This window comes from Heterodontus francisci, chromosome 5, assembly GCF_036365525.1.
Source record: "Heterodontus francisci isolate sHetFra1 chromosome 5, sHetFra1.hap1, whole genome shotgun sequence".
In the NCBI taxonomy this organism is placed as follows: Eukaryota; Metazoa; Chordata; class Chondrichthyes; order Heterodontiformes; family Heterodontidae; genus Heterodontus; species Heterodontus francisci.
The window spans coordinates 10,055,516-10,070,992 of NC_090375.1; the positions used below are offsets into that span (position 1 = coordinate 10,055,516).

Sequence of the window (15,477 nt, forward strand, 5' to 3'; positions counted from 1 at the left end):
GTGGGAATGGGTTAAGACTCCCCAAGCTCATTCAACAAGGTATCTCACAATGGACTGGTACAGGAAACATCCATTGTGGTCTAATTTCAAATCAAAGTCCCAAAGGGTCTGAACCGAACCTCTTGTAACATGCAGGGCTCTAATTGGGCCATTTATTTGAAATTTAAATATGCAAGCTGAAACTATAAATGGAGAATTTTACAAAGTTACAGAATTTTCTAAAAATAATAAACTGAATTCTGAAATACTATTTAATTTTGCATAGCAGAGCATCAATATGTTACATCATTTCTGCTTTACAATTTGTAAATTTAAAGAACAAACGTACTTTAGGGCTGCCCCTACAATATATTTTTATGCGAGGGGTGGCAGATAGAATAGCTTAACACAACTCTCCCTTAAAACTTCAAATGTACATCACTATATCATCAACCGAGAAGATTCAATACTAACTTGTTTTTCCAGTCGTCGTCAGTCTTGGCTCGTTGCTTGCGAGCAGCTCTTTGCTTTTCTTCCAACCTCTTCTTTTCTTCGCTGGCTAAGTCTACAAAAGGTTCAAACAGATGCATTTATATATGCCCTGTTCACCTGTACTTTCGCAGTGACTAAACTAAAAACTGCTAATAGATTTTCATAATGGGTTTGGCAATGACGTGCTCAGTTTTGGTGTTTAACAGATTTATTTTCCATAGCTATCATGAGCATGCCAGACAAATAGGAAATTCGGATGAGGTTTCTGCTTTAAATTTCCTGAATGTCTTTCATGCCAGATTAAGCCAATCACTTTCCATTAAAATAAAAATGTAATAATGCTCTTGCTTCCCCTAAATCAGCATCACTCTGCATCTAGATAAGCCAAGCAGCCAAGTTGTATTTATATAGCGCCTCTAATGTAATAAAACGTCCCAAGGCGCTTCATAGAGGCATTTTTAAACCAAAATATGACACCAAGCCACATAAGGAGATATTAGGGCAGGTGACCAAAAGTTAGGTCAAAGAGGTAGGTTTTAAGAAGCATCGTCAACGAGGAAAATGAGGTAGAGGTGGAGAGGTGCAGCGAGGGAATCCAGAGCTTAGGGCCTTGGCAGCTGAAGGCACAGCCAACAATGGTGGAGAGATTAAAATCGGGAATGCTCAAGAGTTCAGAATTGGAGGAGCGCAGAGATAGAATCACAGAAAGTTCAAGACACAGAAAGAGGCCACTTGGCCCATCGTGTCTGTGCCGGCCGAAAAACCATCCACCCATTCTAATCCCACCTTCCAGCATTTGGTCCATAGCCCTGCAGCTTACGGCTCGAGGTGCATATCCAGACTCTTTTTGGATGAGTTGAGGGTCTCTGTCTCAACTACCCTTTCAGGCAGTGAGTTCCAGACCCCCATCAGCCTCTGGGTAAAAAAGTTTTTCCTCATCTCCCCTCAAATTTTTCTACCAATCACTTTGAATCTAAGCCCCCTCGCCACTGACCTCTCTGCTAAGGTGAATAGACCCTTCACCTCCACTCTATCCAGGCCCCTCAAAATTTGGTACATTTCAATCAGATCTCCCCTCACCTTCTCTGTTCCAAAGAGAACCCCAGCCTATCCAATCTTTCCTAATAGCTACATTTTTCCAGTCCTGGCAACATCCTCGTAAATCTCCTCTGTACCCTCTCTAGTGCAATTACATCCTTTCTGTAACGAGGTGACCAGAAGTTGTGGCCGAACTAATAAGTTATACATTTCCAGCATAACCTCCCTGCTCTTATATTCTATACCTCGGCTAATAAAGGAAAAGATTCCATATGCCTTCTTAACCACCTTATCGACCGGTCCTGCTACCTTCAGGGATCTGTGGACATTCACTCCAAGATCCCTCACTTCCTCTACACTTCTCAGTATTTTCCCATTAATCGTGCATTCCTTTGCCTTGTTTGACCTCCCCAAATGCATCACCTCACACTTCTCCAGGTTTTGAATTCTATTTACCACTGTTCTGCCATTCTGACCAGACCATCAATATCTTTCTGCAGCCTACAGCTATCCTCTTCGCTATCTACTACACGGCCAATCTTTGTATCGTCTGAAAACTTCTTGATCATGCCCCCTACATTTACGTCCAAATCATTTATACCATAAAAAGCAGGGGACGTCATTTAGGGCACGGGCAGCAGAGTTTTGTTTGACCTCAACTTTAGAGAGGGTAGAATGTGGGAGGCCAGTCAGCAGTGTATTGGAATAGTCAAGTCTGCAGGTCACAAAGGCATGAATGAGAGTTTCAACAGCAAAATTGCTAAGGCAGGGGAAAAGTTGGGCGATGCTAGAGGTAGAAATAGGCGATCTTAGTGATGGCACAGCTGTGTGGTTGAAAGCTCATTGCAGGGTCACATATGACACTGAGGTTGCAAACTGTGGTTCATCCTCAGACAGTTGCCAAGGAGAGGGATGGAATCGGTGGCAAGGGAGCAGAGTTTGTGGTGGGGACTGAAGACAATCAGTGGTGGGGACTGGAAATCTGAAATAAAAACAGGAAATGCTGGAACCACTCGGCGGGTCTGCGGCATCTGTGGAGGGAGAGGCAGAGTTGACGTTTCGGGTCAGTGACCTTTTGGATTATACTTCATGGTGGATTTTCTTCATTGTTAGTTCTGTTTATGGGCGGCGCAGTGGTTAGCACTGCAGCCTCACAGCTCCAGCGACCCGGGTTCAATTCTGGATACTGCCTGTGTGGAGTTTGCAAGTTCTCCCTGTGTCTGCGTGGGTTTTCTCTGGGTGCTCCAGTTTCCTCCCACAAGCCAAAAGACATGCAGGTTGGTAGGTAAATTGGCTATTATAAATTGCCCCTAGTATAGGTAGGTGGTAGGGAAATATAGGGACAGGTGGGGATGTGGTAGGAATATGGGATTAGTGTGGGATTAGTATAAATGGGTGGTTGATGGTCGGCACAGACTCGGTGGGCCGAAGGGCCTGTTTCAGTGCTGTATCTCTAAACTAAACTAAACAATGGCTTCGGTCTTCCCAATATTTAATGGGTGGAAATTTCTGTTCATCCAGTACTGGACGTCACGTAAGGAGTGTGACAATTTGTGATCAGCGGTCGAGAAAGATGGTGGTGAGGCACAGCTGGATGTTATCAATGTACCTTCATCGTTCAATCACACCTATGGGGTGATGCTTTTCCCTGCACGCCCTCAGACACAGATATTACAGCATTATTTAATCTTGCACTTCACCTGACCTAAAGTCAGAATTAGGGGTGGAATTACATTAATCTCCTGTTCTCCAATTTTTCTGCGCTATTATTTTCCTTATACAATACATAGCACAATTCAATTAATCACCCAGTCCTGGGTTTGTGTTGACAGAGCTCTGGTTCTACATGATATACATCTTTAGACCAGACAATACTGAAGGTGCCGTCTGACAGCTATGTAGCAGTACTGAATCAGAGGAGGATTTAAGTAGCACAAATTTATTCAATGTCTGATGCAGTGTCAGGCCCTGTTTGCACAAGCTTGCTCAAGTGTTCATGATACCACTTTACCAGCAGTGACACTGGTGATCAGAGAATCTTGCATCTGGGATTATAGCGATGGGAATCAGCATCAGTCCCAAGATCAAAACTTAAAAGGTTCTGCCAGAAGAATGAAAGTCTTGCATTTATATAGCACCTTTCATGGTCTCAGAATGTCCCAAAGTGCCTTACAACCAATGAATTATTTTTGAAGTGAGGTTACTGTTGTAGTGTAGGACATCAGGCTCTACAACATCTAGTTGTATGGAAACTGTTCACTGGCAAGAGCACGTCCTGAACAGTGCAAAGTGTGACCCACAAACTGAATATTGTGACAGGACTGCAGCTGATTGAGATTCACCATGAGGCTCAGTTGATTCAATATTTGTACTAGGGATGTGTACGGGTCTGTTTGTGTTTGCATGTGTGTACATGCAGAGAAGCCAGCCTTTAGTTATACGGAACTGATGCGGTGAGTAATTGGCATCAATATTAATTTTGCGAAGAGTTAGTGAAAGAGGCACTGTTTTCCCCTAATACATGCTGGATATCTATTTTGCATCACTAATTACTGTTTGACTGAACTAATTTATTCTGGTCAGCTTTACTAAGCTCTCAGCTCCCAGCAGGACACAACATTGCTGCAATCTTTAAATTGCTGGATCAAATGAGCTGCTCTCACAGGGAGAGCCGGCATGGACGCAATGGGCCGAACAGCCCCCTTCTCTGTTGTAACCATTCTATGATTCTATATGGAATTTACCCTGTTAATCAGCATAGCTGTAGAACCTAAACCCAACAGACATTGACAAGGTCAACAGGGTGATGACTCATGATGGATGCAGGGTCAGAGAATGGAGGGAGCTGTGTGTTTGAGTGCAGTGTTTTTTTTTCTGTGAGTACATGAAAGACCAGGGAAGACTGCGAGTACAGCTGTACAAAGTATCTCTATTTTAAAAGATGAAGAAATCTATGTGCTCTTTCCACTTGCTGTTGGAAGTATGGGTCAAGGAGGCTGGGGAGAATTGGGCAGGGAAAGAGGCTTAAGGACGAAGTTTATCATGGACAAAAAGGACTGTGACATATCCTTAGTTGCCAGGATAATAAAGAACAGCAGATGGATGGGAACACCACCACCTACAAGTTCTACTCCAAGCCACACACCATTCTGACTTGGAACTATCCTTCAATGTCTCTGGGTCAAAATCCTGGAACTCCCTTCCTAACAGCACTGTGGGTGTAGCTACCCCACATGGACTGCAGCGGTTCACGAAGGCAACTCACCACCACCTTCTCAAGGGCAATTAGGGATGAGCAATAAATGCTGGCCTTGCCAGCAACGCTCATATCCCAAGAACGAACTAAAACAAACTCCTCTAAACCTTCTCTGCCCTAAGGAGGACAATCCCAGGTTCTCTAGCAAATCCACATACTGAAGTCCCTCGCCCCTGTACAAGTCTAGTAAATTTCGTCTGCACCTTGTTACGACCAAGGTAGGAGGAGGGCACTGTTAATTCAGTTCCACTTCTCCACAGGCCACAGCATATCAATAGGTTTTCCCACCAACCAATAAACAGCCAATTACATACTATTTGCCTCCCAGAATAAAGCACACCAACCAGGTTTCTTTAATCAACAACAAATTAACTATGTATTGGTAAACTAAGTCTTAAACAATAATGAGATAAATCTACATATGAAAAGATTCTAAAACTCCTTATTCTTCCTAGCCCTCGTGCACACACACACGTACATCTAAAAACCGGTTAACCGGGGAAAAAGGATTTTTTGGTTTACATTTGTTTCTTGGGAACAAAAAGGAAAAAATAATTAAGTTTGTCACGTTCTGGTAGGATATTTTTGGTTTGATGAGGTGTCCCAGAGTCAATAGTTGTATGCCACCCAGTCCCTCCAGGCGAGGTTGATGAACAGTCTGTGATGGGTAGGCGTTCAAGGCAATTCGTCTGCAGCAGGCTTCACATAGGTCTTTCAGCAGGGGTGTAGCAACAGGTCTGCTTATGTCTCACAGCAGCAGTATAGCAGTAGAAGCTTTCTTCAGATTTCAGGATCTCCCAAAACACAGAAGGCAACAGGAACCACACAATGCATGGATTCTTCAGAGACAGGAGACAATAGGAATCTGCTACTTCTGACATACAGGGGTTTCTTCTCCAGAGATGCAGTCTTCCTCTACAGAGAGGGTTTTTCTCTCTCTCCAGGTAGGTCACAGCCAAATTTCAAAATGCCTGCTCTTTGTCCAACACCCTGGTTTTTAAAAAGTGTCCAAAGTGAAAGCAAAAACCTTCCTGATCACATGACCAGACAGTGTGCCTCCCGTCATTCAAAAGTGTTACCCTTAGGAGGTCAAAACCCCTTGCTGTTTCCCTTAAAATGGCCTGCTTTCCAGTTCTTTTGTACAGAGTCAACATCCAAATTTTCAGCTATTTGCAGGTTGATGTCCATTGAGCAAAAATCCTTTTCTCAGTTTTTTTTTGAAACACACAGAATTCGAAGTTCTTAGTACAAAAGAATAAAACCCTTGTCAACAACCCTCTCTAAGGCCTTGACAGGTGGATGCCGGGACATTGAGTAAATTTGAGGAGATAGACAGATTTTTAATTAGTAATGGATTGAAGGGTTTTGGAGAACGGGCAGGAAAGTGGAGTTGAGGCAGAGATGAGATCAGTCATGATCGTATTGAATGGCGGAGCAGGCTCAAGGGGCTGAATTGCCTACTCCTGCTCCTAGTTCTTATCTTTCCTAAAGTGGCTAACAGGAGGATTTGGCTAAAGCAAGAGATTTAACGAGGAACAGATGAAATAGGAGCAGGAGTAGGCCACACTGTCCCTCAAGCCTGCTCTGCCATTCAATAAGACCATGGCTGATCTTCTACCTCACCTTCACTTTCCCACCCTATTCCCATATCCCTCGATTCTCTTAGTACCCAAAAATATATAGACCTCAATCTTGACACAGCATCCACAGCCATCTGGGGTACAGAATTTTAAAGATTCACAATCTTCCGAGTGAAGCAATTTCTCTTAATGTGGGGCTTGATTTGGTTGAGCAAGATCAAGCAATGAATGCTCAACTAGTTGCATGCCAGTTGTGCTATAATTTTCAATCCTCTAACTTAAGGGCGGAAAGATGGGAAGAGTAACAGGTGAGTAGCAGGCCTGGGAGATGGCAACTCATTTGGTGAAAATAAAAGCAGTCATGGGAATGACTGAGAAGATCAATGGCTGGTAAGAGATCAGGGGCCATGGAAGAGAGTTATCAGTTTGATTATGAATTTGAGAGAATTTGGGTTAGGTATATGTTGAGAGCTAAAGAAGGGTATGGGAAACTAGGCTTAATGGAGACAGCCTTGCCCGTGATTTCAAGACTTCAGATGTAAAGAAGCCTCAAGATCTTGATTTCTTTTAAGGATCCCCCTACCCTAGCTCTGAACTCACCTCTTTCTCTCCCATCCCCCCTCATGCCCTCTCCAAGGTCATCTTGTCCATGAGACCCACCTCCTGCTCCTTTGACCCTATTCCCCAAAACTAACTACTCAACTTCCCTTCCTAGCTCCCATGTTACACGATATCGTAAACAGTTCCCTCTCTTCAGGTACTGTCCCTCTCTCCTTTAACTCTGCTGTTATCACCCTCTCCTCAAAACAAAATCAACCCCACCTTTCTTGCACACCACCGCTCATCTCCAACCTCTCTTTCCTTTCCATTGTCCTTGAATGTGTTGTCAACTGCCAAATCTGTGCCCATCGTTCCTGGAACTCCATGCATGAATCGCACCAAACAGGTTTCCGCCCCTACTACAGTACTGAAACATCTCTTACCAAATGACATCCATGTGACTGTGACCTTGGTAAACTATCCCTCCTTGTCTGCAGTCTTTGACATAGCTGACCACACTATTCTCCTCCAACACCTCACCACCATCGTCCAGCTTGATGGGACTGCACTCGCCTGGTTCCATTCCTATGAATGGAGTTGTAGCCAGAGAATCACTTGCAATGGCTTTCCTTTCCCCTCCCACACTGTTACTTCTGGTGTCCCCCAAGGATCTATCCTTGGCCCTCTCCTATTTCTCATCTACATGTTGCCCCTCGGCGACATCATCCTGTTACGACCAGGTGAGAAAGGTGTCTAGGGATCCCTTTTAGCCTTCACCTGTTCTTATTGTAACAGGATTTAATTTTAAACACAGTGTTTTGAGCTCCCCCTTGGTGAATCCTTGTTCACCACTTTCCAATTATAAGGCAAAGAAATGAGCATAAACAGGCCTTCTTAGGTTTAAAGAAGAAAAATGAAATTTATTAAAACTTAAACTCCAATTTGGTTAATGCCTATTTGGTACACGCCACACTAGCAAGTATATGCAATACGCACATGCAAATAGAGACAGAAAAGAGAAGAAAAAATAGACAGGTCTGAGGCAATGTCAGAAGAGGTTCTTGTTACTGTGCTTCGAGCTCACTGTAGTCGTTTTGTAGGTAGTCTTGCTTTTCGTTGGGGCCCAGTATTCTTCTTAAACCTTGTTCACTGTTGAAGACTTTTCTCTCTTGGGGTTCATGTGTCTTCAACGGGTCTTCAGTTCCGTGAGAAAAAGATGGGAACAGACGGGAGAGAGATGTTCTCAGTCCAGGAGCAAAGAGCTTTCTCAGTTCAAATTCCCTGTGGCAAGTTCAAATTAAAAAAGAAACTCCAACAGTCAGTTAGTCGTGACGAAACTGGTCTGACCACGTCTGTTTGTGCATTCGGCCATCTTAGCAGTTAACCTGGAATGCTAGCCGCTCCACCTTCAACATCTGGTAATCAAAAGTCCATTGTGGATTAAATTGGAGCAGGGAGTGGCCCCTTTGCCTGTTCCAATTACTGACTGTTACTATGCAAAAAAGGTCTTTCTGGCGAGGGGCCTTGCAATTCCTTGTGATAGGCCCTCTTTTCTTCCCCGCAGAAACTTTAAGTTGTAACATTCATGTGGCGAAATAACGCGCGTCTCATTCTTGGCAGGTGGGGGCCCTGCATGACAATCTGCAAACATGTTAGTTTCCAAATGCATGCTGACAATATGCAGCTCCACTTCACCACCACCTCTCTCCACCCTTCCAATGTCTCTAAATTATCAACACTGCTTGTCCGTCATCCAGTACAGGATGAGCTGAAATTTCCTCCAATTAAATATGGAGAAGACAGAAGCCATTATCTTTGGTCCCCGCTACAAACTCCCTTCCCTCGCCACCCACTCCATTCCTCTCCAACAACTGTCTGAGGCTGAACCAGACTGTTCTCAAACTTGTTGTTAAATTTGACCCCGAGATGAGCTGCCAACCACAAAGTGATAGGGTCATTTACAGCACAGAAGGAGGCCATTCAACCCATCAAGTACATGCCTGTTCTCCACGGAGCTTTCCACTCAGTCCCACGCCCCCGCCCGATCCCCATAGCCCTGCAAGTCTATCTCCCTCAAGTGGCCATCCAACTTCATCTTGAAGTCATTGACTGTCTCCACTTCCACCACTCTTTGGGCAGTGAACTCCAGGTCATTACCACTCGTTGCATAAAAAGGTGCTTCCTCAAATTTCCCCAGCATCTCCTGCCTGATACTTTCAATCTGTGTCCCCTAGTCCTTGTACCATTTGTCAATGGGAACGTTTTTTGCTTGTCTAACTTAACTGAGTGTCACGTCAACTTGCTTTGTTGAATGATAATTTTCTTAGCTCCAGTCAGTGGATTGCTGAATTTATATATTTTTTTAAGAAGACATTTAAAACAGAACAGCTGAAAGGATGACTTTGCTGGCAGCTTCGTATGGCCACCTAATTTGCAACATGGTATACTACATTGCAAGGCTTGTAAAGAAAGAGACGAAATGTCTGCTCATTTCCCAGTAAGAACCAAGACCCAGGAAGTTTAAAGGAACTACCTGTTCTTTTTATCAAGAGGAAATACTGCTATTACTATGTTTGAATCACTGAGTGACTGTCATGTGACAAGCCCCTCCCCATCTGTGGTTTTAAGCTTGTGTTTCTCTGCAGCAGAGGAGAAGCTTCTGGACTCTGACATGTGCAGACCCTAACTAGGTGTCCCTCTCTCTCGCTTTCAGGCATCACTCCTGCTCTCAACACCTTCCTTTTTGGCCTGAGGAGGGCCCCTTGTTTCTCCAGCTCGCCCTACTCACTCATGGCTGTTCATCCTCATACCAGCCTCCCACCTTCTATCCTTTTCAGGCTTTTGGACGTGACTAGGGAAGGGTTTCCATTGGGGAAAGGGCTTCTGAATAAGTATATAATTATTAGCCAGGATTGCTGTCTGCCTGGCTCTTGGAACCTTTTGTTACTCCATGTGATTTCTTATGGAAAGGGGAAGTGAGTTTTTGAACTCCTCAAGGAGGATCGCCTCTGAGGTTTTCATAGGTGGACTCTATCCAGTATCCACAGTCAAAAGCAAGCTGCTTAACTCTTTCAAAATCAAGATACGTTTGTTGCTTTTGGAAGGCTCAGAATTTTTGGCGGTACGGCTCCAGTATGAGCTCATATGCACCCAGTCATTTTTAGTCATCTCATAGTCTGATGAACTCTCATTAGGCAGCAGCGAATAAATCTCATGGACATTTCTTGTTCCTTTGCTTTGCAATAACAGTGTCCAGCTGTCTACTGGCCACTTCATTTGTTTTGCAAGCATTTCAACACAAGACGAAAAATGCTTCCACATCCCCCTCATTGAACTTCGGTATCAACTGGGAGAACTTTAAGAACTCAGCACCCGGTCCTCAGCTGGGGGGTAACTCCCTCAAGAGCGATGCCTTCACTGGCTGTATTGGTCTTCCCCTGGTTAGTTTGAGCCGTATTAACTCCCTTTCCTCCTTCTCCTTCTGGATCGCTCCTTCTTTCTCCCTTTCCTGAAACACTCTCTGCTCTTTCTCCTTCTAGAATTCTAATTCTAGTCTCCTCTGTTCTGGTCATATCTTGGCTAACGTTACTCTGTTTCAGATTCTGTGCCTGCCTCTCATTCTTCAGTGTCAATTTTAAAATGGTTGGCCACAAGTTTTAGGATTTCAGGCTTCCTAGCTTTTGGACAGATAGTAATCTTTAACTCAAAGCAGAGACTAGGAATAAATGGGTCATTCTCAGGATGGCAGGCTGTTATTAGTGGGGTACCACAAGGATCAGTGCTAGGGCCACAGCTGTTTGGAATCTATATAAATGATTTGGATATGGGGACCAATTATAATATTTCTAAATTTGCTGGTGACACAAAACTAGGAGGGAATGTAAGCCGTGAGGAGGATACAAGGAGGCTTCAAGGGGATTTGGACAGGCTAAGTGAATGGGCAAGAAAATGGCAGATGGAATATAATGTGAATAAGTGTGAAGCAAAGGCAGGGCATTTCTTAAATGGTCAGAGGTTGGGAAGTGTTGATGTTCAAAGAGACCTTGCATGTCCTTGTTCATGAGTCACTAAAAGCTAGCATGCAGGTGCAGCAAACAATTAAGAAGGCAAATGGTATGTTTCCCTTCATTGCAAGGGTATTTGAGTACAGGAGTAAAGATGTCTTGCTGCAATTGTATAAAGCCTTGGTGAGACTGCACCTGGAGTATTGTGTACAGTTTTGGTCTCCGTATCTAAGGATATACTTGCCATAGAGGGAGTGCAATGGAGGTTCACCAGACTAATCCGTGGGATGATGGGATTGTTTTATGAGGAGAGCCTGCAGAGACTGGGCCTGTATTCTCTAGAGTTTCGAAGAATGAGAGGTGATCTCATTGAAACTTAGAAAATTCTTACAGGGTGTGACAGGGTGGATGTAGATAGGATGTTTCCTCTGGCTGGTGAGTCTAGAACCAGGGGACACAGTCTCAGAATACGGGGTAGGCCATTTAAGACTGAGATGAGGAGGAATTTCTTTACTCAGAGGGTGGTGAATCTTTGGAATTCTCTACCCCAGAGGGCTGTGGAAGCTCAGTCATCGAGTATGTTCAAGACAGAAATTGATAGATTTCTGGAAACTAATGACATAAAGGGATAAAGAGATAATGGGGGAAAATGGCGTAGAGGTAGATGATCAGCCATTATCTGTTTGAATAGTGGAGCAGGCTCGATGGGCTAAATGGCCTACTCCTGCTCCTATTCCTGTGATCCTATGCCCAGCTACATTCCTCAACTCTTCAACAGATATGACTTTTAACCTGGCCCAAGTTACTTCACTCTGTTCTAGAAAGGTACTGGCCTCAAATGTGGACAGTAGGAACATAGGAGCAGGAGTAGGCCATTCAGCCCATCGAGTCTGCTCTGCCATTCACTATGATCATGGCTGATCATCCACTTCAATGCCTTTTTCCCACACTATCCTCGTATCCCTTTATTTCATTGGTATTTAGAAATCTGTCAATCTCTGCTTTAAACATACTCAATGACTGAGCTTCCACAGCCCCCTGGGGTAGAGAATTCCAAAGATTCACAACCCTCTGAGTACAGAAATTGGTCCTCATCTCTGTCCTAAGTGGCTTCCCCCTTATTTTGAAATTGTGTCCCCTGGTTCTAGACTCCCCAACCAGGGGAAACCTCTTAGCTGCATCTACCCTGTCTATCCCTTTAAGTATTTTGTAGGTTTCAATGAGATCACCTCTCATTCTTTGCAACTCCAAAGACGACAGGCCCAGTTTCCGCAATCTCTCACCATAGGACAGTCCCGCTGTCCCGGGAACAAGTCTGGTGAACCTTCATTGCAATCCCTCTATAGCTATAATGTCCTTTACCTAAAGTAAAGGGACTAAAACTGCACTCTAGTACTCGAGCACTGAAACGGTAGGCGGTGGCGTAGTGGTATTATCACTGGACTAGTAACCCAGAGACCCAGGGTATTCCTCTGGGAACATGGGTTCGAATCCCACCACAGCAGAAGGTGGAATTTGAACTTAACAAAAATCTGGAATTAAAACTAGTCTAATGATGGCCATGAAACCATTGTCGATTGTTGTAAAAACCCATCTGGTTCACTAATGTCCTTTAGGGAAGGAAATCTGCTGTCCTCACCTGGTCTGGCCTACATGTGACTCCAGACCCACAGCAATGTGGTTGACTCTTACATGCCCTCTGAAATGGCCTAGCAAGCCACTCAGTTGTAACTAACCGCGACAAAGTCTATAAAAAGGAATGAAACCGGAAGGACCACACAGCCTGCAAAGTCCTCCTTACTAACATCTGGGGGCTTGTGCCAAAGTTGGGAGAGCTGTCCCACAGACTAGTCAAGCAACAGCCTGACATTGTCGTACTCACAGAATCATACCTTACAGACAATGTCCCAGACACTACCATCACCATCCCCGGGTACGTCCTGTCCCACCGGCAGGACAGACCCAGCAGAGGTGGTGGCACAGTGGTATACAGTAGGGAGGGAGTTGCCCTGGGAGTCCTCAACATCGACTCCGGACCTCATGAAGTCTCATGGCATCAGGTCAAATATGGGCAAGGTAACCTCCTACTGATTACTACCTACCGCTCTCCCTCAGCTGATGACTCAGTACTCCTCCATGTTGAACAGCACTTGGAGGAAGCACTGAGGGTGGCAAAGGCACAAAATGTACTCTGGGTGGGGGACTTCAATGTCCATCACCATGAGTGGTTCGGTAGCACCACTACTGACCGAGCTGGCCGAGTCCTAAAGGACATGGCTGCTAGACTGGGTCTGCGGCAGGTGGTGGGGGAACCAACATGAGGGAACAACATACTCGACCTCGTCCTCACCAATCTGCCTGCCGCAGATGCATCTGTCCATGACAGTATTGGTAGGAGTGACCACCGCACAGTCCTTGTGGAGACGAAGTCCCGCCTTCACATTGAGGATACCGTCCATCGTGTTGTGTGGCACTATCACAGTGCTGAATGGGACAGATTTCGAACAGATCTAGCAATGCAAAACTGGGCATCCATGAGGCGCTGTGGGCCATCAGCAGAATTGTACTCAACCACAATCTGTAACCTCATGGCCCGACATATCCCCCACTCTACCATTACCATCAAGCCAGGAGACCAACCCTGGTTCAATGAAGAGTGCAGGAAGGCATGCCAGGAGCAGCACCAGGCATACCTCAAAATGAGGCATCAACCTGGTGAAGCTACAACCCAGGACTACTTGCATGCCAAACTGCGTAAGCAGCATGCGATAGACAGAGCTAAGCAATCCCATAACCAACGGATCAGATCTAAGCTCTGCAGTCCTGCCACAACCAGCCGTGAATGGTGGTGGACAATTAAACAACTAACTGGAGGAGGTGGCTCCACAAATATCCCCATCCTCAATGATGGGGGAGCCCAGCACATCAGTGCGAAAGGTAAGGCTGAAGCATTTGCAACAATCTTCAGCCAGAAGTGCCGAGTTGATGATCCATCTCAGCCTCCTCCTGAAGTCCCCAGCATCACAGATGCCAAACGTCAGCCAATATGATTCACTCCACGTGATATCAAGAAACGACTGAAGGCACTGGATACTGCAAAAGCTATGGGGCCTGACAACATTCCGGCACCATTCGCGACTCCTCAGATACTGAAGCAGCCCGTGTAGAAATGCAGCAAGACCTGGACAATATCCAGGCTTGGGCTGATAAGTGGCAAGTAACATTCGCGCCACACAAGTGCCAGGCAATGACCATCTCCAACAAGAGAGAATCTAACCATCTCCCCTTGACATTCAACGGCATTACCATCGCTCAATCCCCCACCATCAACATCCGAGGGGCGACCATTGACCAGAAACTGAACTGGAGTAGCCATATAAATACCGTGGCTACAAGAGCAGGTCAAAGGCTAGGAATCCTGAGGCGAGTAACTCACCTCCTGACTCCCCAAAGTCTGCCAACAATCTACAAAGCACAAGTCAGGAGTGTGATGGAATACTCTCCACTTGCCTGGATGGGTGCAGCTCCAACAACACTCAAGAAGCTCGACACCATCCAGGACAAAGCAGCCCGCTTGATTGGCACCCCATCTACAAACATTCACTCCCTTCACCATCGACGCACAGTGGCAGCAGCGTGTACCATCTACAAGATGCACTGCAGCAATGCACCAAGGCTCCTTAGACAGCACCTTCCAAACCCGCGACCTCTACCAACTAGAACGACAAGGGCAGCAAATACATGGGAACACCACCATCTGCAAGTTCCCCTCCAAGTCACACACCATCCTGACTTGGAACTATAATCGCCGTTCCTTCACTGTCGCTGGGTCAAAATCCTGGAACTCCCTTCCTAACAGCACTGTGGGTGTACCTACCCCACATGGACTGCAGCGGTTCAAGAAGGCAGCTCACCACCACCTTCTCAAGGGCAATTAGGGATGGGCAATAAATGATGGCCTCGACAGCGACGCCCACATCCCACGAATGAATAAAAAAAAACCCACAAGAAAACCTGTAATGAAGTTTTTAAATTATTCCTCGAGATCAATTTGGTTTCCTGCTTCCAATTTCCCATTTGTCTTTGGATTTAACCCCAGACAAAGTCTGTGCCACATCAATATGTTAAAATGGTATCACATAAGCCTATCATAATCTTGTACAACTTCATTAAATCTCCCCTCAATTTCCTTTGTTCTAATGAGAACAAACCCAGCTTTTCGAACCTAACCTTGTAACTAAAATCCTCCAGAAGACTGCCTTTTCCACCTCCGTAACACTGTCAAACTTCACCCTGCCTCAGTTCATCTGCTGAAACCCTCATCCATGCCTTTTGTTGCCTCTAGTTTGACTATTTCGACATACTCTTGGTAGACTCCTCGTACACTTGAGGACATCCAAAACTCTGCCATCTGTGTCCTAGCTCGCGCCAAGTCCTGTTCACCCATCACTCTTGTGCTCACTGACCTGCATTAGCTCCCAGTTAAGCAACGCCTTGATTTTAAAATTCTTATTCCATAGTCTCGGCCCTCCCTCTGTAATCTCCTCCAGACCTACAACCCTCAGAGATCTCTATAGTCGTTTGATTG

General features: G+C 45.2%; 1 protein-coding gene across 4 annotated transcripts in view; it reads right to left on the minus strand.

Moving 5' to 3' along the window:
* Positions 1 to 15,477, minus strand: part of osbpl1a (oxysterol binding protein-like 1A) — a 308,693-nt gene that overhangs the window by 22,902 nt on the left and 270,314 nt on the right. For all 4 annotated transcript variants that reach the window (XM_068031100.1, XM_068031099.1, XM_068031098.1 and 1 more), the window contains one exon: positions 454 to 544. In XM_068031100.1, coding sequence (XP_067887201.1) covers positions 454 to 544 — 91 coding nt within the window. The remainder of the gene's footprint in view (positions 1 to 453; positions 545 to 15,477) is intronic.